Genomic DNA, 27307 nt, shown 5'->3' on the forward strand with positions numbered 1-27307 from the left:
TAAGTGTTATAGAAAGTTTGTTTCTGAACAATAAGAGTCAAGACTTAAAAAAAAAGAATTCAATTCTTCAATTGGAAATTTGTGAGCAATAGATAAATGAGCTCATAAAAATGTTTTTATTAAAGTATTTTTTAAATTCTTTATTCATTTTTTAGAGAGGAGAGAGAGAGAGAAAGGGGGAGGAGTAGAAAGCATCAACTTCCATATGTGCCTTGACCAGGCAAGCCCAGGGTCCCGTACTGGTGACCTCAGCGTTCCAGGTCGATCCTTTATCCACAGTGCCACCACAGGCCTGGCAGAACATTTTTTTTTAAATGTAGCAATGTGTAGCATCTATTAGTGGAAAAAATTTTGATTAAGAAATATAGCAGCGAGGATATGCAAGTAGAAATATTAAGACTACTGAATAAGCAATTCTGTTAAAATACAAAACTAGTGTGACAAAGAATAAATATTTAGGTGAAAACAATAAGATTTGTAAACAGTTGAATATTGTAGTTGTGCAATATACAGAGATTCTAAGGATTGAGATTGAGGTTACTGAGAAGATAGTCTGATTGCCAGTGACAACACAGGAACATCAGATAATGAGCAGTCTTCTGGAAGATGATGATGGGTTTCTTTCTGAACACATGCATAAATATTTGTAAAGATGCATATTGTGGGTGGAGTGCAGAGCACATTCCTAGCAGCTGTGGCTAATGCAATGCTGTGAGAATACTCCAGTTCCCAGAAGCCTCCTGGCCATACCCAGGAAGGAAGCTCAACCACTATAAGGAAATGACTTAGCGTCAACCAGACAGCTCCCTGATCTGTTCATCCATTGGCTACAAAGGACACGCTCTAACATCCTACTGGCTGAACCCATGTATATAAGGTAGCTTATTTCCTGAAAAAAGTGGATCTGCGTCACTGAACCTGGTTCCCGGAGTCCGGTCTTTGTGTCTCCATCGTCCTCATCCCTGGCAGGACTTGTCCACACATATTTCAATTACAAAGCTAAAGGCAACATTTGAATGTTACTCTTTTATTTCAAATGTTCTATCTATTAAAACATCACTAACATAACCCACAAAATCACACCAAAGGGGTGATGTATTTCCAAGTTATTTTTAAACAAAATGTATTAGATATTTGTATTCTTTCTAACTAAAAGAAAGAACATTCAGCATTTGTTTTGCAGCAGGTCTTCATAAAGGCAGTGTGTATCCCTAAAAGCCTTGCCCAGATCCTTCCCTAGAACTACACAAAGTATCTAAGAACCAAGCACCATAGCTTTGAACTGTGTATGTGAGAACCTGTGCTTTATCTCAATTTATTTTGTGTGTAAATTTGCAAGATGTGTCCTAAGGTATAAGAAAAGCTTAGTAGAGGTGTTTTTTTGTTTGTTTTTTGTTTTGAGAATGTACAAAAGTTTTCCATATAAATAAAGATAATCACTTTTTTGCTTTATACATTTTGGCTTATGAAAGATTTCCTAAGAAAACTCTACTTTCAGATATTGGGGGAAACCTGTATTTTATGTAATTTTATGTGTGCATAAATATAAATAATTTACTTTCGTGTTATCAAGTGATTCAATGATTTTCCAACAATTTTTATTAATGGCTACATATTGAATGAAATATGTTTTAAGAAAGCATATTTTTTACAAAAAGACAACCAAAAGTTATGTTTTAAATATATTCCTCTTTATCTAGAACTGAAATCTGGTATATTATAAATTCTGTTCATTTATTAAAATATTTGTTCTGAGTGACAATTTTATCTGCTCAATAAACAAATTCTAAAGCCAGAATTATTCAATTCAGTATTAGTTTTGTAATATTGGTTATACTATATTTTTTAATTTATTGATTTTAGAGAGAGGGAGGGAGAGAGAGAAAGAGAAACAGAGATTTGTTGTTTCACTTATTTATACATTCACTGGTTGATTTTTGTATGTGCCCTGACTGGGGATCGAACTAGCAACCTTGACATATAAAGACGATGCCCTTTATAAATGAGCTGCCTGGTCAGAAAAGATATATTATATTTATGCTTCAATTTTCTGAATGTTATAGTTCTTGTTGCATAGGTGTGTTTCAAAAATAAATGTGTTACTATGTCTAGAGTGATTATAGTAGTCATAAACATCAGAATGCTAACAGTTATATATAAACATTTACTTTTTATTAATATTATTAAATAAACATCTAAGATAAATTAAAAAAAAACCTAAAATTGATTTATTCTAATGAATAACTTCAGAATGCTCTTTTTGAATTGGAAAAGTCTTTATAATCCTTTGAAAGAACATTATAGATAATAATAGTGGATATTTTCAGTTATTCTTACAAATATGTAACATAATCTGAAATACTTTGCTTATAATCATGTTCAAATTTGGTTAGTTTCTTCTCAAAATAAACTTTTAACAAACCGTAAAAATAATTATGTCAGTGGTAAAACAACACACATAATCTACATATTTAGATCAAAATTTGGGCACTTCGCAAACCCCACAGCTTTTTCAGTTGGGAAGAACTTTATAAAATATCCACTAGAGGGTGGTAAAAGCGTGAAAAAGCTTTAAATGAAGGATGGTTTTAGGGAGTGATTCTCTTATTAATATTATACTAATATTCAAGGATAGTTTTAGATTGAAAATTCTTTTTTTATTTTTTATTACCCCCAAAATGTTAACTGTTAAACAATAATTTATACTAGTAGCAACAATTTGCAATTTTTGTAGAAACCATGTGTATCTGTATAGAAGAAAAAGCAGGTAAGATAAATTTTGATTATTTTGTATTTTAAGACAGATGAGCTGTTATTTATTTAACTGTTAAATAATTATTTAAATTTGTGAAATTCCTAAGAATCAATGTTTCTTTATTTTACTTTGAGTTACAAATAACAATGACAAACTGCTTTTTAGAAATACTTCATTACATACAATTATTAAAAAAAAATGAAAAATGGTTTGAGGAGTATTTGTTTGACTGTAGTCATGTAACTTTAAATTTAATACTGTTTGAGGATGAAGATATTACAAGTACTTTTTAGTTCAAATAGGTATTTTATGAGGATTTAATTGTATTTTTTATTGCCCAGTAAAATCTGATATGGTATTCATAATTTGATACTTCCTCCTATGGACTTCCCTTTCTCTACCCTCCAGAAAATGTTAACAAAGGACATCTGTCCATTTAAACAAGAATAACTTATTGCCATCATGGTAGTTTTTGTTAGAAAATTTTTGTTAGTATTTTATTAGTATTTATTATTTATTTTATATTACAATGACCTGTGTCCTATTTCAATATTAGGAGACATAAAAAAATATAGATTATATATTCTTTATTTTTTTAAACACACAATATACAAAATAATATGTGGGTAATATACATTTTTGAAATATGTCATAAAGAAGCTTACTTGCTCCAGAAAAGTTATTGGAAAATAATATAGATAAGACGCTTAGAGTAAAAGTATCAAAGTGCAGATTACATTACAAAAATATTTAAATCAATGGTGTATAGGTAAGGTATAAATGAATTTTTGCATGTTGTATACAAATTAATTCTCAAGGAATATCTTTTTCTGGGTATGTAAGTGATTATTCACAACTCAAAACATAACACTTTAAAATATTATATTCCAAAATGTAGTATTTCTTATTTTATTTTGGAGATTTTTAGCAAGATTACTATTAACAAAAAAGCCAACATCACTAAGTGAAATTTGTCGCTAAAATTTATTCATTTTTTTGGTTAATATTAATATTTTAGTGTTGACAGTAATACAATTCAATACATGAATTTTTATATTAACCCTATTATTTTCAATTCAAAAATGCAAAATGAGAAATAACTGAATTTTCTGTTGAGCAATTCACTTATATTTCTCAACAAATATGTGTACCTTGCTAATTATTATTATTTTTTTATTTACAGAATATAGATCCAATGTTACCAAATAATTTTATATTTATCTAAATGGGTGTTTAGTACTTCCATTTCTATGCCACTAATCAATGTTAGCTTGAACAGTTATTGCTTTCATTTCGCTATGTGGAGATTATCTCCATATAAATGACTTTAAAAATATTATATATGTTCATATGTCTACATACACACATATATAATAGTTTGGTCATGATATTTCCAACTTTATCTCATCAAAACAATATATTTAATTCAACTGACGTTTTGTAAGAATGACTAAATATCCCAATCAGAAGATTAACACTATTTTAAAATAAAGGTTATATCTCTCAGTGACACAGCTTTAGTGATAGGCAGAGGCAGGGATGTTCAAATTGTGATTAACAATAGGAAGGAATCAGGGACTTAAAATCGCCTGCAGATGATCCACCAACCTGATGTTTAATTCAATAGCATTTTCTTATCACTATTGTTAATTATGTCTATACAAAATAATTCAGTGGCACAGATGGTGTTATAATAACTCTTAAATAATAACATTTGAAATGGTCCTGCGGGATCAGTATTTAATTTTTAGTTTTAATATTGGTTTTTAGCACTATGAATCTTATTTTTAAATAAATCTCTATACATTACTAAGAGTTAGTAAGTAAATGTCTTAAGTTTACATGGTAGTGCGAATATACAAAGAAACCACTCATCCTAAATAATTACTTATTTAATGTTTCCATGGGCAACTCACTATGTTGTCCTATAGGGGGGGGGGAAATGCAAAGTAGATAAGAGCTTTCGCTCAAGGAGTCCTTTTACAATCAAAATAACTTAGTCTAACATTATTCTACTTGACCTTGTTGTCTTGCACATTCTAATTATTCACTATAAAAATATTCATCAACATTTTGTAGATAGGGTTTTTTTTGTAATTTTTTTTTTATTTAAAAGGCTAACTTTTTTTTATTCATTTTTTTTTTTAGAGAGGAGAGGGGGAGACAGAGAGAGAGAGAGAGAGAGAAGAGACAGAGAGAGAGAAGGGGGAGGAGCTGGAAGCATCAACTCCCATATGTGCCTTGACCAGGCAAGCCCAGGGTTTTGACCCGGCGACCTCGACGCTTTATCCCACTGCGCCACCACAGGTCAGGCCTTTTTTGTAATTTTTAAGAGTTTTCTTAAGCATCTATTTGAAGTAGAAGATTTTATAAAATTTCAAATATGTTTTATATGAAGACAGACAGTTCATAATCTAGCCTTCCAGGTGAAAGTTTTTGTTTTGTTTTGTTTTAGGGTTTGCCAGGACAAACAATGGTATCAAAGAATTTCTTTGTCAACAGATTTTTAAATTAAAACAGAAAGTTTTATTGCAAGATCACTTTCAGAATAAGGCTTTATACCTTTGATCTGAGATCAAATTAAGCATGAATAAAACTTAAGATTTAAATACAACCATTTCATTAAAGGTTCAATGTAAAAGACAAGTTTCTTAAACACCCATTCATGTGTGACTTTATAAAATATATCTGCCATATAAATTCCTTTTAAGATGCAAAAACTTCAATGAAAGTTATTCATGATGAACATGTTCAGATGTTCTCATGTACAGAGATGTTATTGTTAAAAGGTTAGAACATCTTCCTTTCTTCCACATAGACAAGTAAAGATCCCTTATTAAGTTGCATGTTATTGTCAGAAGTCAAGTTAATCATAATGATTATTTTCTGACTCTAGGAGAACTGGGGGGTTAGAGGGAAAGTGGAGGAGCATATAGGGAAAATAAATGGTGATGAAAAGAGATTTGACTTGAGGTGGAGAACACACAATACTGTGTACAGGTGACATGTTGTAGAATTGTGCATTCGAAACCTGTGTATTTTTGTTAACCAGAATCACTTCAATAAATTCAATAAAAAGGAAAAAATAAAAAATAAAATACCCATACTTCCCCAACACCCCCCAAAAAGGAAGTGGTAATAAAGTGATTTGGGCTCCTCTCCCAGTGAAACATGAATGATAACCCTACATTCCAGATTTGAGGATCAAATTTAAAATTTATTGTTTAGTATGGAATTTTGAAAGATTAAAAAAAGCATTATTTTATTATCATTGTCTATGTAAGAAATTTATGGAAATCAAATAATGTATTACAATCAGATTTTATTCCATTATTTGTTCAAATATTTTTTTTAAAGTATTTTATATGAGTTATTACTTTTGTATATGACAAGATGGGAAAACAAAATAAATATTTGAGTTGAATTTAAGCTGTGGGATTGTGTGTGAATTTTATTTTTCTTATATATTTTTCAATTCTATTTAGAAATTTATAATGAAACATATACTTTTTAATAAGTATATATAATTTTAAAGAAAACTTTTAGTTTGAAATAAGAAAATGAAATATACCTATAGTAATGTTTAAACAAATAGTACACAAGGTCTCTATGTAATTGTAAATTTAGACATTATTTTCAGATATCTGTGATATTCAATTTGAATAGTATAATCATGCATTTCATTGTAATCCCTTAACATTATGGAGGAGACAGAGCCCATAATAATAGTTAGTTCCCAATGATTTGCATTGAGTATTGATTTTAAATAATTAGATAAACACTGAAAAAGTGATATTGATTTTTGGATTTTTTCTGTTTAAATTTTTTTTCAAAGAATAAAATCACCAGTGAATATTTCAAATCCATCTACAGTACTATGATGATCCTAGAGGGTCACTATGTTATACTTTCTATTTTCAGAGTATTTAAATATTCCTCAGTCTATATACAACAGATGCCACAAAAACTTCTCTCTTCAAGCCTTTCAGATTCTTAAATTAAAAGCAATCCGACATATGTCTTCAATTTCCCACCTAAATGTGGCATTGAAAAAGTTGGGTTGATGCTTTGACGTAAAACTTGCTCTACAGAGAATAAACAAATCTCTCAGTATAACTTTTTTAATGTATTGATTGATTTTTTAGAGAAGGAAAAATGGAGAAACATCAATTTGTTATTCCACTCATTCACACCTTTATTGGTTGGATCTTGTGTTTACCCTAACAGGGGGGTTCAACCCACAACCTTGATGCATTAAGATGATGCTCTAACAAACTGAGCTACCTGCCCCAGGGCCATTTTATTGTTTTATTTTGTTCTGTTTTTCTTTTTTCTATGCTTAGTCTTGATCTTTTTGTACTATTTGTTACATATGCATTATAAGTAAAACAAGGTGCATAAAACAGTATTCCATCCAGCACTTTGTTGCCATTGGATAGGTAATGATTGCCTTCCCCTCATCTACATAAGCAGGGAAAGGGATGACAGTCTCCTAAATCTTCCTAAATCCTATCTGAGGAGTTTGGAGATATGCTTCCTTTAGTATGCTGCTCCTATAAAATGACTAACAGAGAAAGGTTTATTTCTTCTGACTGCTTGCTATTCTTCAATATAATTAGAATATTTTAATGTTTTCCCTTTAAGATGCACACTCCCCCAAAAAGGGAAAAGTTATAATAACATAATTAGTGGGTGTGATTAAAAATAATTGATTGATTTTTAACATCAAATACGGAGTCATTGGAGGTAAATTATGTGGATAGTAGTATTTATTATAGTAGCTTATTAAATTTATTATCAAAACTTTGAGAATGCTACAAAGGAGATATATTTTAATATAATAATTGAAAATTAAAAACAATGTTACAATAAATGTTATTTAATAATCCAAATCTTTATCTTTATGCTATAAGCATTTGGAAAGAATGGTGGCATTATTGATTTAATAGAGCAAATAAAAAAATATATAGGTAACAAAACATGAAGAATAGTAGATGTAGTCATAATAATTTTGATTCTGCACCTACTCTTTTTTTATGTTCCCATTCAAAACTAACAGAAACATTAGGAATAAAAGAAATTGCTTGTTAGTCAGTTCTTTCCCTTCCCATTGTGTAATTTATGCCCAAAGAGACAACACACAATATATAAGCAAGGGATTCAAGATAAATAACTTTAAACACCTGCTAGGTGTAAATCATGGATAAAATGGACATATGCTCAAATTGGAGAAATTGAAAGAAATTGCATAAATCTATAAGGTGTGTAGTTTCTTTTCACCAACATTTCTCTTTGAACAGCATACCACCCAAAACTATCATTCAAGAACATTTCTCCTGTGACTTTGCCTTTGAAACCTAAAGAAATACATTTGGAGAGGAAACACTGTTGGAAAGAAACTTATTCTAGTTTCTTATTTTTTCATTGATTCTCTTTTGTCACCACGTACCTGACTTAATAGGTTAGTTTTAGTTGACATGGTCATCAGTTGGCAGCAACTGTGCCTAAGATTGATTCTTTGCCTTTATTCTTTCTTATTCCCTTTATTCTTTTATTCCTCGTCTTTATTTTATTTTCTACATCATCTGTGTTTTAATTGCTATTCCATTTTAGAGCACACAATGTCTTTAAAACAAATGAAAAGTTAATGAGTGACAATATATATAAGGGAAAGATGAAATGTTAAAAATTGCCTTAAAATTCTATTTTAAAACAACTATTTCAGACTAAGGATGTGAAAACTTTGTGAATTTGAATGCATACATATGTATAAACTATCACTATATAATAATTAAAGCTAATTTTCTCTCATTTTGTTGATTTAACCTGCATAAATCTTCTTTCTTAAAAGTGCTTTTTTTCTACAACAAGATCTAATATTATATAGGTAGCTCCACCTCCTATATACAGAGTGTTTATAAACATAGAATGTTTCAAAATGAATCATAGCATTCAGTATATTCATTTTAGATGAAAAATGTTCAGGTACTTGGCATGATGGTAAAGTGGAATGATTTTTAAAATACAAGAATTTGGGGGAAATAAAGAATTTGGCAGTTGAGAGTTTTATTAGTGATGATTCAGAAATGTTTTAGGAGTTGAGAAAATAAGTAACTTTTAAAATATAAACATTTAAGGAAAAAAATGCTCTCTGATCTACTACCATAAAAAATTAAGACATTTTCATTTCTATGTACTCATTTAACTTGTTCAATATTATCCAAAAAGATATAATTTTATATTTCTGAGCAGAATAGCAGTGTTTGATTAATGACAACCATTTGTAATGAAGAGTCTTGAATGTAATGTATAAGAATCATATTTCCATTCAACATAAATATTATCTTAACTGCAAACCTCATTTCTAGTCTCATCATTGAATTTTAGCTGTAGGGAAAGAAATAATAAGTATAAAACTTAGCGTCTCTGGCATGAGGCTTTTAAAAAATGTTAAAAGGATAGTACAAAAATGCAAATATTGCAGAAAAGCTGTTTATGAGAATATTTGAAAATTTATTTCATGCACAATTTCAAAATAAAACTGAAGCCACTATTCTCCAGGCAGCATGCATTTAGGTTTTCTGCACACGTGTGTGCAAACAGCACAATACTGTACCAGATGTAATTTAACATAATGTATTATGTAGCTTTCTATATAACACAAAACCAATTTAAACATTCAAAATGACATTTAATTATTTGCATCAAAATTTCCTTGTACTATATTTAGTATGAAAAGGGAGTGAAAAGACCATTTGCAGAAAGAGGAGGAGTTGAGCAGTCCCAAGGTGGAGCTGTGTCTTGTGTTACATGACACTGGCAGATTAAAGCGCTCTGATGGGGAAGGGCTTAAAGGCTGAATCAAAAGCCAAGAAGTCTCTTTATTTACGCCTACCTCCCAGCCCTTGGCAAGCTGACTAATAACAAACTGAGCTAACAAGAAAGACTAGAAAGGGAGGAAAGAGAACACTGCTGCAGCTTGCATCTACAACCTCAGAAAGCAAGAGTGATCAGTCCCAGCTCTGTGAAACATCTTGTTTATTGACTGCATTCAGCAGCTTGCAAATGGTTAACTATATGCAAAAAAGTCAGCATAGCTGTGAAGTACGCCATGAATTTTAATTGGGGAAGAAAAAGACAACTGCTTCAAGATAATCTAGCAAGCACCCTGCTCGAAATATTTTCAATGAAAGGCTCAGCACTTGGTCTTTTACCAGAGGGTTTTACTTTATAAAGTGATGGGACTTGACAAAAAGTGATATTTGAGAAGAAAGCACACGGTGGTTAGTGTTTTCTTTTTTAATAAGGAAACTGAATTTACTTTGACCATCTCTTCCAGCTGTGCATTGCAGATAACATCAGGAAGAGTCTCTGCTTTACAGGTAAGATGAATGTTTCTAGGCTTTTGTGATATCTATTTTTACATTGTCCTACAATGATTGAATATATGTTTGCCACTTAAAAAAAATCTTGGAATTAAAGGATATCCAGTTTCAATCTTGCTCATTGGCACAACTAATGCTGTAGCAGATGCCTATTTTCTCCGAGCAGCATTTAGTCCAACAGCTGGCTGTAGAGGAGAACAAATAAAATAATATGCCACTATAATTTTACAGTGTGTAGTTTGTTATTGGAAATTAAATATGTGCTTTCTGGAAAAAAATCGCTTCCAAATGCCAGTGTTAAACTTAAAACATAAGCAGAATATTAAAGGATTCCTTGTATTTAGTATACTACTTTTATTATTTCTTGACAGTGTCTTCTAAAAATATGCGAATGGAGATTTTTGACTACTTTACCATTGAATCAGATATTGTCAATATAGAGCCACTCATCAAATCTGTAGGTATTCAGAAAAGATTAGAATTTGTTTTCTAGGATATTTTGAAAAGCATAAAATGCATGTAAGTTTAAAACATCATGAGAGATGATCATCTGGAAATTATTTCTTATTTTCTCAAGATGCTGTGCTTAGTGAAAGGAATAACATTATTTCATGGTAATCTGTGGAGAAGTACTTTTAGTGTTTGTAAAAGCCAGTCCACAAGTTAAAGACTCCAACTGCAAGCTGCTTGATTCTAAACACAGTTCTCAGAATTGCTTAAAATTAAACTATTTCCCAATGGAATTGAGTCTGCTAACTTTTCTTTTGTGTGGAAAGGCACTTTGTTGATTTATTTCTTTGGCTACAATTTATCTTTCAGAAACTTCCTAACATACATGTTTGCAATAAAACAATGCATTTTCATGAATAAAAGTCTGTTTTCAGGCTTATTGATTGGGTTCTGGGATGTTTTATCTGATTGTGAATTGTAATTAGATTCAAAGTCACTGTATACATTTCATCCAGAAAAATAAAGTAGTTAACCTTTTGAAAATTTGGATAGTTATAAGTTGTGGTATTTGTTTACCTTTCAATTTAATTTATATAAATTTATGGTATAATATGTAAAGAAATTAAATTAAATTAAATACTATTAGATTTGTGCATTTTCCTTGCCACTAGTGTCATTTCAGAGTTAGAATCTTTATTAAAAATTGCTGTTTTGGATACATGTCTAAAATTTATGGATCTAGAATGTGTGATGTTGCTTTCCTGAACTGTCCTACTGTATTTAAAAAATAATTAGAGGTATTCTCAAATGTTTTAGCATAGTGCAGAGTGTTGCAGAGTTCTTTGTTTGTGACTTATACACTTATAATAAAAGAGATCAAGGGCTTAATTACTGGATGATATTCAGTGCCCTAAAGCCTGTTTCAGGACCTCATTAAGAAGATTTTGGTTGGAAGTTTCTATAAGGCATTGTTTATTCTTTTATAATAGCCAGAAGTGTGTGTTAAAGATCAGTTTTTCTCCTTTAATTTTATGATATTAATCTTATTCTTAAAATAATTTAAAATTACTAGACAGTACCATACATGTAGAAATTCAATGTAAAATTTAACGAGTAAAATTTGAATGGGCACTCTTAGTCCTATATATCTCATACTATTAGGCTGATACAAAGTACCTTAGACAGTACAGTTAAAACAAAATTCTTTTTATACTGTTTTTATTATATAGTCTGAGACATTTTCCTCAAGATTTTAAATAAATAATATAATTAATAAGTATATTGAGCCAAAATCAAACCAGGTTAAAACACGAACACATTACGAGATATTATATTATGACATCAACTTAAAAAATATAAAGAAATGCATAATGCATGCATACACCTGCATACATACACTTTTTTTCCTATTATTTTTTTTATTTCCTACAGTTCTCTCTGCTTCTGGTTAATACTTAAATATTTGTCATACATTTCACTTCTTCAGTCTTAGATTCATGTACTTTGTGGTTAAAAAATTATTAGGGTCATTTCAGATATACACCTTTACATCATATCAAAGAATTAATGGTCCATTTAGCCAACACCTCTGTCTTCATCTACTGAAATGCAGTTTATTTGGCAGATGTGAACACATTAATGATATAATAATTTAAAATCTCTTTGACCTAAATTTATAATTTAATCAAAATGCAAGTTAAAAGTAAATCAAACACACCTGTCAGGTCTGACCGATTAGTTGGTTAGAGTGTCATCCCAAAACACCAAGGTTGTGTGTTCAATTCCTGGTCAGGGCATAGACAGAAAGTGACCAATGAATGCACAACTAAGTGAGCAACAGGTAAATACCTCTCTCTTTTTCTCTCTCTCTTCCTTTTTCTCTCTGTCTCTCTATAATCATCAATCAATCAATCAATAAAAATATATTTTAAAAACATACCTTTTATCTACCTTTGCTGTAGATGTAGCAAAGTATTCCTATTTTCACAGAAATCAATGTTTTTCTTTGCAAAGGAAAAACCTTTCATTTTGAAAACATTAGATTCATTTCCTCCCTGCTCCTGCCCACTAAAGCTCACTGTTATTGCATTCTATTTTGTAGGATCAGATTCCATCACTTGACAACATGAAGCTGTGGATTCATCTCTTCTACTCATCTCTCCTTGCCTGTATATCCTCACAGTCTCTGTCTCCAACATCCTCAGGCAGAAGTTCCTGCGATTCTCTCTGCAGTTGTGAGGATAAAGACGGCACAATTCTAATAAACTGTGAAGAAAAAGGTATCAAGACATTATCACAAATAAGTGTGCCACCGTCACGACCTTTCCACTTAAGTTTATTAAATAATGGCTTAACAACACTTCACACAAATGACTTTTCTGAGCTTAGCAATGCTATCTCAATACACCTTGGATTTAACAACATTGCAGATATTGAGTCTGGTGCATTTAATGGCCTTGGTCTTTTAAAACAACTTCAAATCAATCATAATTCTTTAGAAATTCTTAAAGAGGATACCTTTCATGGACTGGAAAACCTGGAATTCCTACAAGCAGATAACAATTTTATTACAGTGATTGAACCAAGTGCCTTTAGCAGGCTCCACAGACTTAAAGTGCTAATTTTAAATGACAATGCTATTGAGAGTCTTCCTCCAAACATATTTCGATTTGTTCCTTTAACTCATCTAGATCTTCGTGGAAATCAGTTGCAAACATTGCCTTATGTTGGTTTTTTAGAACACATTGGCAGAATATTGGATCTTCAGCTGGAAGACAATAAATGGGCCTGCAATTGTGACTTACTACAGCTAAAAATTTGGTTAGAAAACATGCCTCCACAGTCTATAATTGGTGATGTTGTATGCAACAGCCCTCCAGTTTTCAAAGGAAGCATACTAAGCCGACTGAAAAAAGAATCAATTTGCCCCACTCCACCAGTGTATGAAGAACATGAAGATCCTTCAGGGTCATTACATCTGGCAGTAACATCTTCAATAAGTGATAGTCGCATGTCAATCAAGACTATTTCCCCTTTAAAATCACCCACCAAAACACCAGGTTTGACACCTTATATTACAAAGCCATCCACTCAACTTCCTGGACACTACTGTCCTATTCCTTGTACCTGCAAAGTACTATCCCCATCAGGACTTCTAATACATTGTCAAGAATGCAATATTGAAAGCTTATCAGATCTAAAACCTCCTCCTCCAAATCCTAGAAAACTTATTCTAGCAGGAAATATTATTCACACGCTAATGAAATCTGATTTAGTGGAATACTTCACTTTGGAAATGCTGCACTTGGGAAACAATCATATTGAGGTTCTTGAAGAAGGATCATTTATGAATCTAACAAGATTACAGAAGCTCTATTTAAATGGTAACCATCTGACCAAATTAAGTAGAGCCATGTTCCTTGGTCTCCACAATCTTGAGTACTTATATCTTGAATATAATTCAATTAAGGAAATATTACCAGGAACTTTTAACCCAATGCCTAAACTTAGAATTCTGTATTTAAATAATAATTTGTTACAAGTTTTACCACCACATATTTTTTCAGGAGTTCCACTAACAAGGATAAACCTTAAAACAAACCAGTTTACTCATCTACCTGTAAGTAATATCTTAGAAGGCCTTGATTTATTGACCCAGATTGACCTTGAGGATAACCCCTGGGATTGCTCCTGTGACCTGGTTGGATTGCAACAATGGATACAAAAATTAAATAAGAACACAGTGACAGATGACATCCTCTGCACTTCTCCAGAGCACCTGGACAAGAAAGAATTAAAAGCATTAACTAGTGAAGCTCTTTGCCCAGGTTTGGTCAATAACCCATCCCTGCCAACTCAGACAAGTTACATAATTGTCAATACTCCTACAACCACAACTACAGCCGATACTATTTTAAGATCACTTACTGATGCTGTACCACTATCTGTTTTAATATTAGGACTGTTGATTGTGTTCATAACCATTGTATTCTGTGCTGCAGGGATAGTGGTTCTTGTTCTTCATCGCAGAAGAAGATACAAAAAGAAACAAGCAGATGAGCAGATCAGAGACAGCAGTCCTGTCCATCTTCAATATAGTATGTATGGCCATAAAACAACTCACCACACCACTGAAAGACCCACTGCATCACTCTATGACAAGCACATGGTGAGCCCCATGGTTCATGTCTATAGAAGTCCATCCTTTGGCCCAAAGCATTTGGAAAAGGAAGAAGAAAATAATGAGAAAGAAGGAAGTGATGCAAAACATCTCCAAAGAAGTCTTTTAGAACGAGAAAATCATTCACCCCTCACAGGGTCAAATATGAAGTACAAAACCACAGACCAATCAACTGAATTTTTATCATTCCAAGATGCCAGTTCATTATATAGGAACATTTTAGAGAAAGAAAGAGAACTTCAGCAGCTGGGAATCACAGAATACCTAAAGAAAAATATTGCTCAACTCAAGCCTGATATGGAGGTACATTATCCACGAGCCCACGAAGAGTTAAAATTAATGGAGACATTAATGTACACAAGGCCAAGGAAAGTACTAGTGGAACAGACTAAAAATGAATATTTTGAACTCAAAGCTAATTTACATGCTGAACCTGACTATTTAGAAGTCCTGGAGCAGCAAACATAGAGAGAATTTGAGGGCATTTGCAGAAATGCTGTGATTCCGTCTTAAGTCAAAATCTTGTAAATAAGTGCCTTACATGAGTGTGTCATCAATCAGAATTTAAGCACAGCAGTATTCCTATGGGTAAAAGGAAAGAAACTCAGGGATCACTGGGAGAAGCCATTGCATTTCTTTTGGCAACTTTGCCCCAATAAGATAAATCCTTGCATATAAATAATTCAAGGATGATAGTAATATTTCTCCATATACATAAAAGTGTTTCACAGAAGTCCTCTTGCACATCTAAAAGGGTTGACTATTTAGCCCTATTTTTTCTTGAATTACTTTACCTATGGATTAAATAGAATTGGATTTTGTAATTTAAAAATTATAACTGTATATGTAGTTATAATATGTAAGAAATATATCACTTATATAACCAGTATATGTACTGAAATAATGTACATACTCAAATGCATCTAATTTTCTTACAGTAAGAGTGAAATGAACTGGACCTTTAAAATTACAAATAATAATAGTAAGGAAGAAATGAAAGATTGAAATACATAGGATATGAGTGAGCCAAAACTCTGAACTTTTAAGAATTAAAATAAATGTTCCTGCTATGCTTTCTGAGTTTAAAATTAAGAATGGTTAGTAGTTCAAGTGGAATAAATAAGAAAATTTTGTGGGTTTTCTGCACATTTTCTGTGGACACTCTTATTGTCAATGCTGCTGTAAACTAAAGTATGTTACTTGTGCTCAAAGTTTAATTCTTATTTTGGGGAATATTTTAAAAATGCTACTGATATTCAATTGTAAATATGATAGTACATCTATTGTTTGATTTTTCATAGCATTATTCCTTTGTAAATGTGAATGACCACTATAGAAATATGTTTTGTTTTGTTTTGTGGCAAAATATACACAAGTGTAAAACAAATAGAAAAAAATGTTATATTTTTATTGCTGTATAATGATAGTTGCCATAAATTAGTAGCTAAAGGCACTTCTGAAGGTAAGTGGTTTAAGTTGTCTCAAGAGTGGCACAATGTAGCTTTATTTTACAAGAAATTATAGCTAGATTTCTATGAACTATTTATTCTGTACAGTTTTGTATATTTTTGGTTCACAAAGGTAATTATTCTTGGGTGCCTTTTAAAAAAATTAAAAATACCACTCACTACAATAAAACTAAAATGAAAACTCTCTTTTTACATGTACTTTCTTCAATTAGTCTGATCTGTAGTTTAATCAAGTCAGGATTAACACATACACTCACATATGCACACATACAAATGTAAAACAGGATTTCTGCTTGTTACACACACAGAACCATGTTGTTCACCATCTGCAAAAGGATCTTCAATATCTGGGTGTGATTGACACAGAGCCAGACTTAAAGTCTGACCAGTAGTTCTCCTTTTCCAGCCAACCACATTCCCACTCGACACAAATGGAAATGATTTATTTTTATTTTTTGTGATTATACAATCAGCCATGCAGCAGATTTTCACAAAGCAAAATGAGGTTAATCAAGGTAATCTACTTCTGTCTTTTGAATACCATGCCAATCCATGCAAAAGGTTAGAAAGGAAACTATTTCTTACTAAGAAAAAATGTTTATTTCATTTAGTTAGCTCTATTTTAGTAATTTTTGAATATCCTATTAAATGTTTTGGGTTCTAACACTCAAATGTTTGCTCTACTAGAAGAACATACATTATTTATTTGATTTTAAGTGAGAAGACTTCTTGTTGATGAAAACAGCAGGAGCCTTTGCTGCAAGGTATGAAGACTGACTATAAAGCTATTACAATGTCATATCATTGAGGCTTTCTTTTAAATCATTTAATTTTTAATAGAAAACTATCAAGAATTATGTGTTAAAAGGTTTATTGTAAACCTAAATTTCTCCATTAAATAACTAGCTTGGAAAGGACATTGATGAAAATTCTTTTTGTAAATAACACCAAGGAGAAATCCATGTGCATATGAAATGCTTGATAGATTTTATTCACTAAAAAATATTCAGCACAGAAAAGAATAGTAAACTGTCCAAAGTATGATTTTAAAAGTTACACTATACGGAGAAAAACAAAGTAATAGCAGCTTCATGTTTTTGCACTTCTACCCAGTTGGAGGTTGTGCCAATTTTTTCTGATTCCAATCAAGTGCATCAAGGTATTAGGAAGACTTAATTTCCCATGCCTGGAGCAGCCTTGTAAGTATTCCCTGAATGCAGACAGAGACATGTCTTCCAGAACATTGTTCCTTCTGGGTGGGGAAAGTATGTTTTTGAAAAAATCTTTATTTTTTGTTAATTACCTTTAGTAGTAATGTTCATTCTTCAATTTATAATTAGGACAGAACAAAGTTGTTTAAAAATTTATATATATTTATTCCCTAAATTTAATACAATCCCAAGATTAAAAGCCTGTGGAGTCAGAATATATCTTATAATAATGTACAAATCATTATGATTTCCAAAAGGTAAGATATTTTAAAGGGTTAGTTTCATTCATAATGGTATTTTTCTTATGTGATTTGGTTCCCTACAAGTAGTTGAGAGTTGAGAAAGCTTGTGTGTTATATTACCTGATTACTTATTTAAGCAATCAATGTGATTTGTTTCTTCCATAATTGATAGAGTCTTAAATTCTAATTCAGTATCCTCAACCTTATTTACATATCTTGGCATTCTAAAAATAAATTAGACTTTTAATCATCCTGTGTTTTTCTTGATTTAAACAGAATTTGTAATTTGCTCATTGCACATCAGTGTAAGTTTTCATTTATGCCGCAATTTAAAAATTTTGTTACATAGGTATACTAGTGTATAATCATATTAGATTAGATTTATTAAATTCTGTTAATCTGTTAGTCATAGATTGTGTTAATCTCAATGTAATAAATAATTTTGTACTAAATAACCATGAGAATACCTACTATAAATTTTTGAGTGTTTTTTAGATATCTTCCATTGATTTCTTTACTGGGTAGAAATATTACAATCTTATATAAAAGGATTATAACAATAATTATGGTTCTTATTTAATTAATTTCATATCATGGAGGACAGAAACATACACACACACATTTGGAGAACTCCCAAATAAATAAATGTACATATTTTTGTAGGAGAGAACTAATAAAGATGAGATAAATAGCTAGGTATAGTCTTAATAACATGTAATTTTTTTGTATTATTTTTCATTAATAACTAATAGTTGTATAATCAAAGTCACTTTTAAAAGAAGGAAATTGGCCTCTAACTTGCAGAATTATTTGAGAGTAAACTTATTTTCTGAATATAAACATACACACAAATATATAAAGAAAGCTCCTCAATGTCCAACAAATATAAGACTTACTACTAACTTCTAATTGGAGACTGTTCTCTACATAGAAAATTATCTATGTGCATAGAAACGCTGAAAATTTGAGAAGCTTGGATCTACTGGGAATTAGAAAATGATTTTACAATGAGTTTGAAGTTTTCTATTTCTTTTCCTACTTTTATAATATACATATAAATGGCTGGAGTTTTTTTTTTTTTTTTGAGAAGCTGGGGTATCATAAAAAAGGACACTGTTTTCTGATACAAAAGGAGATAATTACAAGTCCTCAGGTGGAATAATCTTATATCTTAGCAGACATATAAAAATGATCAATAAGGAATAGACAAGTGATCAAAAATAAAATATATTTGGCCTCCTTAATTCCATATATCCTGGAACATATTTTCTCAAATATTACCTGAGGTTTATAATAATATTGATGTCTCAAATATAAAATAAAATAGAATAGCTATTTATTATTGAATTATCAGATTAATATATTATAAAAATTATATTGTTTACCAGATTTTGTCTCAAAAATAATCATTGTTTGTTTTATTAAACATAAGTATTTTTTTAAGTGTATACTTTGTGGAATTTTGTTCAAATTGCATAGCTTGTAAGTGAAGGTGACTAGACAACTCTAAGATTTTATATGATAGCACTAGTGGTGAGCTATGAATCTGAAATATTTTTTTTTCTAAAGTTTTATTAACAGCAAAAACTTTTCTACTAACTATGATAGAAGATTAAATTATTTAGTTTTTTTCAAGATGAATTTATATTGTTTACATATATATATATACTTATGTATATGTAACGTGGAGGAGACAGACAGATGTTAAAACCTCTTCTAGCGTCTTTGAAAGCATAATCAAACAGACACTCTTCTGTTAGTAAATGTCTTTCAGCAGAATAGTGAATGAAGAAAGGAAACAGTTCAAAACAACAAAATTCACACACACATACACACAAGCATTTTCATTCCCAGTGAAAATGATTTCAAATTGTTGGACTTTTAAATAAATTACTTTTATTTTATAATTTAAAAACATAGAAACAGAATGTCTGAACTTTCACAAGTAACATTTTGCTTCTTACATCTCTTTGGTTATACTAGTGACAAAATTGACTAAGAATGATTAAGGCATTTTTAACTTCTAGCCTTCTTATAAAATTTCTGGGCATTTAACTGTATGTCATCATATTTGGTGTAATAGAGGTCTTGAATAGTGCTACATACAAAATGAATCATTTTGGTGGCCAAAAAACTCTTAACTTTAAATTATTAATGTTATCAGTAATGAAATTACAGTTAGTGAATGCATGTTAAATGTATTTCCATACTCTTGGTGCTGTGAGTAATCCAAACACATAAGCTTCTGTTACTATGTTCTTATGATTTATACTGTCAAATGAGAATATAGCAATGCATGGTAAAATTGGAAAAATAATGATAGTTAGAGGAATCATAATTCTAGAATGCTACATATGATTTCATCAATTGAGGGTTTCCTAGACAATTTGAGGCCTATTTCTAGCATTCTAAAGTACTTTGGCTTAGAAAATATATATTTGAAAATTTTCCAGTACAGCAAACACAATTTCATATATCTGCACATCATAATTTTCTAGAGTTTATACACTCTGATTTCTCAGTTTACAAAAAAATTAGTTAAGAGATCTGCCTTATATAACTAGTGAGAGGAACAAAACCAGAATTGGATCCTGTTTTATTGTTGTTGTTTTATTTTGTTGAGTTTTATTCTTTTTTCTTTTCATTACCAGACCTCTTGTCATAACCATAAATATGATCAAGTCAAATAAGCACAGGAAAATGTATGTTTTGCTGTTACTATACTTTGCTTCTGTATTTTAGTAAAAGGCTCTGCTTTTATTATTTCTCTGGAAAAAAGAATCAGACATTTGAGTTACTTTAGACATGGATTACATAATTCTAGCTTACTCAAAATTATATATAAGCACATTGTTGATCCAGCTAGAAAAAATGTTGACTGACTTAGTGTATTGGGGAACATAAACATATGGCAGACAGAAACTCATTGTGCAGGGTTTTTAAATCAGCCAGAATAATTAATTAGGTATTACTTATCAATACTCTATATTTTTCAAACATAATTTATTAAGAATTTAATTACAAACACAATCTATTAAGAATCTAATCATATAATCAAACATCAGCAAAGAAAATACAGTACAGATAATTCTCATGAAATTGCACTGATTTCAAATTTATTTTAGAAGCAATATGTAATTTAAGCATTGTTAGAATTAGCATACATATAGATTGTGATATCAGATACTGTCAATACTTCACTTTTTAAAACCTTTCTCTAAAGTAACTTTATGTCCATAGTATTGCTTGTTAGCTAAAATAAAAATCATTATTTTTGTAAATATATCTTTTTTTTTTTTTTTGGTATCCTTCCGAAGTTGGAAACGGGGATGCAGTCAGACAGACTCCCGCATGCACCCGACCCGGATCCACCCGGCATGCCCTGACCATCTGGGGCATCGCTCTGCCGCAATCAGAGCCATTCCAACACCTGAGGCAGAGGCCACAGAGCCATCCTCGGCACCAGGGCAAACTTTGCTTCAGTGGAGCCTCAGCTGCGGGACGGGAGGGGAAGAGAGAGACAGAGAGGAAGGAGAGGGGGAAGGGTGGAGAAGCAGATAGGCGCCTCTCCTGTGTGCCCTGGCCGGGAATCGAACCCGGGACTCCCGCACGCCAGGCCGATGCTCTACCACTGAACCAACCGGCCAGGGCCTGTAAATATATCATTTTGATCCTAAAAACTCAGTATTATAAAAGAAGAGATTTTTTTTTCTTTTTAACTAAACTTTACTTTTAAAATAGTTTTCGGTTCACAGCAAAAATAGGCAGAATATAGACTACCCATATAATCTGCTGGCCCCAACAAATCCAGACACTTCCATTACCCCTATCCCCACTGTAGTGGTATGGTTATTATAATTGATGAATAATACATTAATACTTTTATTAATACATATCATCAACATAAGTTTATAGTTTACATTAGAATTGACTGTGGATGCTTTACATGCTATGGGTTTTGACAAAAGTATAATGATATGTATTCAACATGGTAATTTTATTATACAGCACAGTCTCACTTCACTAAAAATTCTCCATACTTTGTGTAATTCAACCCTTTAACAACCATTGATTTCTTTACAGTATCAATTGCTTTGCCTTTTCCAGAATATCATTAGTTGAAATATACAACATGTAGCTTCTTCGAATTGGTTTATTTTACTTACAAATAAGCATTTAAAATTCTTCTATGCCACACCATGGTTGTATATCTCGGTTGGGCAGTTGTCCGAAATGCAGAGGTTTCTGGTTTGATCCCCAGTAAAGAACAACTCATGTTCTTGTCACCCTACTTTTCTCTCTAAAAAAAAAATCCTCTATTCCTTTTTATGACCCAATTACTCATTTGTTTTTATCACTGAATACTATTTTACTGTCTGAAGGTACCATATTTATTTATTAATTTCCCTACTGAAGAACATTATGGTTGCTTCCAAGTTTCAGCTATTATAAACAAAGCTGCTATAAATACTTCTGTGCAAGATTTTATGTGCACATAAGTTTTCAACTCATTTAAGTAAATACTAAGAAGAGCAACTGATAAGTCATATGGTAAGATTTATTTAGTTTTGTAAGAAACTGCCAAGCTATCTTCTAAAGTTGCTGTACTATTTTTTATTTCCATTGGCAATGAAAGAGAATTCTTGTTGCTCTACATTCTTGTCAACATTTGGTATTGTCAGTATTAAAAAATATGGGCATTTTAACAAGTTTTTTTTTCTTTTTGTTGAGTTTTCAAAGTTCTTTGTATATTTTGTATAACATTCCTCCATTAGATATATCTTTATAAATATTTTATCCTAGTCTTTGTCTTGACTATTATTTTCTCAGTGTATTTTACAGAGTAGAAGTTTCTAATTTTAATGAAACCCAGCTTATCAATCATTTCTTTTATAAATCATGCCTTTGCTGGTATCTATAAAGTACTTGTCATGCCAAGTCACCTAGAATTACTTTTGTGTTATCTTGTAGCAGTTTTATACTTTTGCACATTATACTTAAGCCTAAGACCCATTTTTAGTTAGTTTTTGTGAATGATAGAAGATCTAAATATAGTATATTAATGTTTTACCATAAAAGTATTAGTTTGTTAAACCAATAACATAATGAATTTTAAAAAAAATTACACCCAATTGAAATTGATTTTCCTTATTTATAATATTTTGCATTTTAGTCTTTATATTTAATACATGATTACCATTAATACTATGTATTATTACATATATAAGAAAGCATAATATGTGATATAAAAATATAAAGTTATAAATATTTGTATCATTGTGTCTGAATTACCTGAAGCCACAAAAATGTTGAAAGTAAATAGAACATTAAGCTTAGCAAGATTATTTAATTGTGGTTTTGATTAAGATTACATTATATTTACAAGTTTAGATAAAATATAAAGATAACTGAAATTTAGTGTTTGCATATCAAACACCTATATCAATTACAGGTTCTTTGTATACACTCAATTTAATCCTTATGTCAAACCTTCAAATATTACTATTATTCTTATTTTACTTAAGAAGGCAATGACAATAAAAAAATTAAGTTGCCTAAAATCACACACAAAATAGTGTTTGAGCTCAAATGTCTCTGACTTGGAAAATTCCTGTTCAGCTACCTTATTATGTTTCATTTCATAATAATTTTAGAAAAATATTTTAAAGTGCTGATACTATTTTATTTTATTGTAGTTACTCATGTGTCACTTATATTTTCAAACATTGTACTTTTTATTATTTTCCTCATATTGGTATAGTTTTTAATGTGTTTGTTTAGCTTCTAGTCATTCCTTTAAAGTATCAACAATATAAGTAGTAATCTTTAATAATTGGGAGGTCTGGTGTCTTCATATATTTGTTTATTCTTTATTCATTATTAAAAAATATTTATTGAGAAACGTGCATTTTAGACATAGTAAAGTGTTTCAATAATGACTATCTTCCAAATATAAACTTTAAATATTGTTTTAATTACCCAGATAGATAGATGATAGATAGATAATTGATAGGTAGAAAAATGATAGGTGGATAGATAGATACATAGATAGATAGATGATAGATATATCAATAATAACAAAGTAGTAAATTTAATAATTTTAAAATCTGATCAATGTAGTTTGCTTTATGATAAGCAGCTTGGGCTTCTTTTTAGTATTTATTTTCTTAATTCTTTGGATTTTTAACTCAGATGCCTGTACCCTTTTTATGCAGAAATACATTGATAAATCCTACACTAGGCAATACTTATGAACCATCATTAAGAAGGAGGACAGGTTTTTCTCAGACTGCCTCTCATTATGCATACAAATAATTACAGCATTATTCTGTCTTTTATAGAGTGGCTTGGCACACAATTGCAAGCAAGTCATGCAAACACAGGTGCTGATTATAAGGGTATGCAGGTCAATCTCCACCTGCACATTTCTCACACACAAACTGCAAACAAAGACTTTCTGTTACATTAAAGCTTATTTTTTTCATTTCTCATATGCCTTTGAAGACAAAAAGGTTAAAATATATCTGCTTACTCTCTCATGAATGATTCAGCAATCTTTGTGGAACAATTTCTAAATGGTATTAAAACCAGAAATATGGAGTAGAAAAAAGCTATAATTAGAAAATGAGAAGATGGAGGTTGCTAGTAAATAAAGATGCTCTCTTTTTAATTAATTTTATTGGAGTGATATAGGTTAATAAAATTATATGTTTTAGGTGTATAATTATATGATATATAATCTGTATCTTACTACATACTGTGTGTTTACCAACCCAAGTCAAGTCTCCTTCCATCACCATTTATCGTTCCTATACCCTTCTTCACCTTTCCCCTCTCCCCCAGGCAGTCATCACACTGTTTTCTGTGTGCATATAGGTTTCAGGTGTACAATTCTATGCCATCTGTATATTGCAATGTGTGTTCACAATCTTAAGTCCAGTCCCATTTCATCATCACTTCTCCCACGTTTACGCTCTTCTACCTTCCTCCACCCCTCTTGCCTTCTGATAATCACCACCCTGTTGTCTGTGTCTTTAAGATTTTTTCTTTGCTTAATCCCTTCACCTTTTTCACCCAGCTCCCGTAACTGTCATCCCCTCTGACAGCTGTCAGTCTGTTCTCTGTGTGTATGATTCTGTTTCTATTTTGTTTTTTAGTTTATTATGTTCATTAGATTCCACATATGAGTGAAATCATGTGGCATTTGTCTTTCTCTGATTTGCTTATTTCCTTTAGCATAATACTCTTCAGGTCCATCCAAGATTTTACAAAAAGGTAAAATTCCCTTCTTTTTAATGGTTGAGTAGTATTCTATTGTGTAAACTACCACCACTTTTTTATCCACTCATTTACTGATGGGCACATGGGCTGCTTCTAAATCTTGGCAATTGTTAATAACATTGCAATGAACAAGGGGTGCATATATTTGTTTGGATTAGTGTTTTGTTTTTCAGATAAATTCTCAAAAGTGAAATTGTAGGATCATAAAGAAGTTCTATTTTTAATTATTTTGTGGTAACTATATACAGTGGCTATACCAATTTGCATTCCAAACAAAAGTGCATGAGAGTTTCATTTTTTTTATTATCCTCAACAACACTTTTATTTTTTGATTTATTGCATTGTTGTTTTAATATACATTTTTCTGATGATTAGTGATGTTAAGCATGATTTTATATATCTATTGGCATCTGTATGTCTTCTTTGGAAAAGTGTCTATTTAGATTGTTGGTCCATTTATTAATTAGATTGTTTTTTTATTTTAAGTTTTATAAATTCTTTATAAATTTTTGATATTAAACCCCTATCAGATGTATTGGCAAATACACAATAGAGAGCCCAGAAAGAAACACATACCTTTACAGTCAATTATTATTTGATAAAGGATGAAAGAACATACAATTGGACAAATATAATATTTCCAATAAATAGTGTTTGAAAAATTGAACAGACACATGCAAAAAAAGAAAAAAGAAAGAAACTAGACCATCTTCTTACACCATAAATAAGAATAAACTAAGAAAGATTAAAGTATTAAGTGTTAGGCTGGAGACCATAAAATTATTAGAAGAACATAGGCAATAAACTCTCAGACATTTCTTTTAGCCATATTTTTTTTCTTTTTTTTTACAGTTTTTTTAAATTTTATTTTATTTATTCATTTTAGAGAGGAGAGAGAGGGGGAGAGAGAGGAGAGAGAGACAGTGGGGAGGAGCTGGAAGCATCAACTCCCATATGTGCCTTGACCAGGCAAGCCCAGGGTCTCGAACTGGCGACCTCAGCATTTCCAGGTCGACGCTTTATCCACTGCGCCACCACAGGTCAGGCCATATTTTTTCTGATATGTCACCTCAAGCAAGTGAAACACAAGAAACAAGAAACAAATGGGACTACATTAAAATTAAAAGATTTTGCACAGCAAAGGAAACCATTTATAAAATAAAAAGATGATTTCTAATTTCCTGCCTCTTGATATTATTGACTCTTTCATCTTTTTTACCTGCCCCTCACAATCATACTACATGAATCCTCCTCTGCAGAAACTTGAGTCATAAATCTTACTTTTTATTTTCTCTTTAATTGGATTATCTCTCTTAACAATGCTATTGTAATTTTTCAATAAAACCAAACAAAAAAGAACCAAAGTTCTCTTGGTTATGGCCATATTAAGCTGTGTATGTTAGGAGGTTTATCAATTGAAAAATGGTCTGAAGCTTTAATACATGGACTGTAATATTAAATAATTAAGGAGCCATTTTAGCAGGATAAAGAAGATACTTCAGAAAGAACATGCCATTGGTTGTTTTTAGTCATATCATAAACTCAATCTCTAAATCACACTTGGCATAGTCTTTTAAAATATATTTTTTCACATAATTCATTTAGGAAGCATGTGCCTGTACAGCCTAAAAGAGAGTAAAGGACCTTGGTCCATCAAAGATCGAAATCTTTCTGAATCCTGCTCTTGTACTTAACTACATCAACCAATTTTCAATCAAAGAACTATTTGTTGCTAAGATCCATAAACTAAAATGATTCCCTTTGTCATTTGTCTGGATCAATGATAATCCAATAAACTCAGTAATTCCATTCAGTATTCCTAAACTGTAGACAATTTAAAAATGATATTTCTGGAAGTATGAGTGAATGGTCATTCAAAGAACAAATTGACTGTCTAAGTAAATTATTTCTCTCCATACAACTATATAATGTGATTGATACTTGGGTTATATGAAAAACATATCTGCTTCAAGATAAGAACAAAATAAGTTTCTATTTAATCTCTGCTGTCTACTCTGTGACCTTGAAAGATTTATTTAAACTATGTGAGTCACAGTTGTTTTATAAAGGTAATTATAATTTACTTTTAGAGTTTACTTTATGGTTTATTAACTTGTATAAAATAAATTCCTCTGCTTGTACATTTCAGGAAAATTTACAGATAATATTGTACTGTAGTAGTGAAATAGAGAAGTGATTTGGGTAAATTTAGTGTAAATTCTCTTGCTTTTGAAATAAAAAAAATCTTTCAATAATTTTAAGATTTTTGAAGAACAATTGAGACATTCTATATGAAGAGCTTTTATAAATATTCCAGCAACATATAAATATTAA

General features: G+C 30.8%; 1 protein-coding gene across 1 annotated transcript; it reads left to right on the forward strand.

Moving 5' to 3' along the window:
- Positions 1-9615: 9615 nt before the first annotated feature.
- Positions 9616-18008, forward strand: SLITRK6 (SLIT and NTRK like family member 6). Its single transcript, XM_066380692.1, has 2 exons — positions 9616-10137; positions 12692-18008. The coding sequence occupies exon 2, from the start codon at positions 12716-12718 to the stop codon at positions 15236-15238; it is 2523 nt and encodes an 840-aa protein (XP_066236789.1). The 5' UTR covers positions 9616-10137; positions 12692-12715; the 3' UTR covers positions 15239-18008.
- Positions 18009-27307: the final 9299 nt, after the last annotated feature.

This window comes from Saccopteryx leptura, chromosome 4 (assembly GCF_036850995.1).
Source record: "Saccopteryx leptura isolate mSacLep1 chromosome 4, mSacLep1_pri_phased_curated, whole genome shotgun sequence".
Lineage (NCBI taxonomy): Eukaryota > Metazoa > Chordata > Mammalia > Chiroptera > Emballonuridae > Saccopteryx > Saccopteryx leptura.

Excerpts from the sequence above, each read along its gene's own strand:
- SLITRK6 (XM_066380692.1), top strand. The coding sequence starts at position 12,716 with ATGAAGCTGTGGATTCATCTCTTCTACTCATCTCTCCTTGCCTGTATA.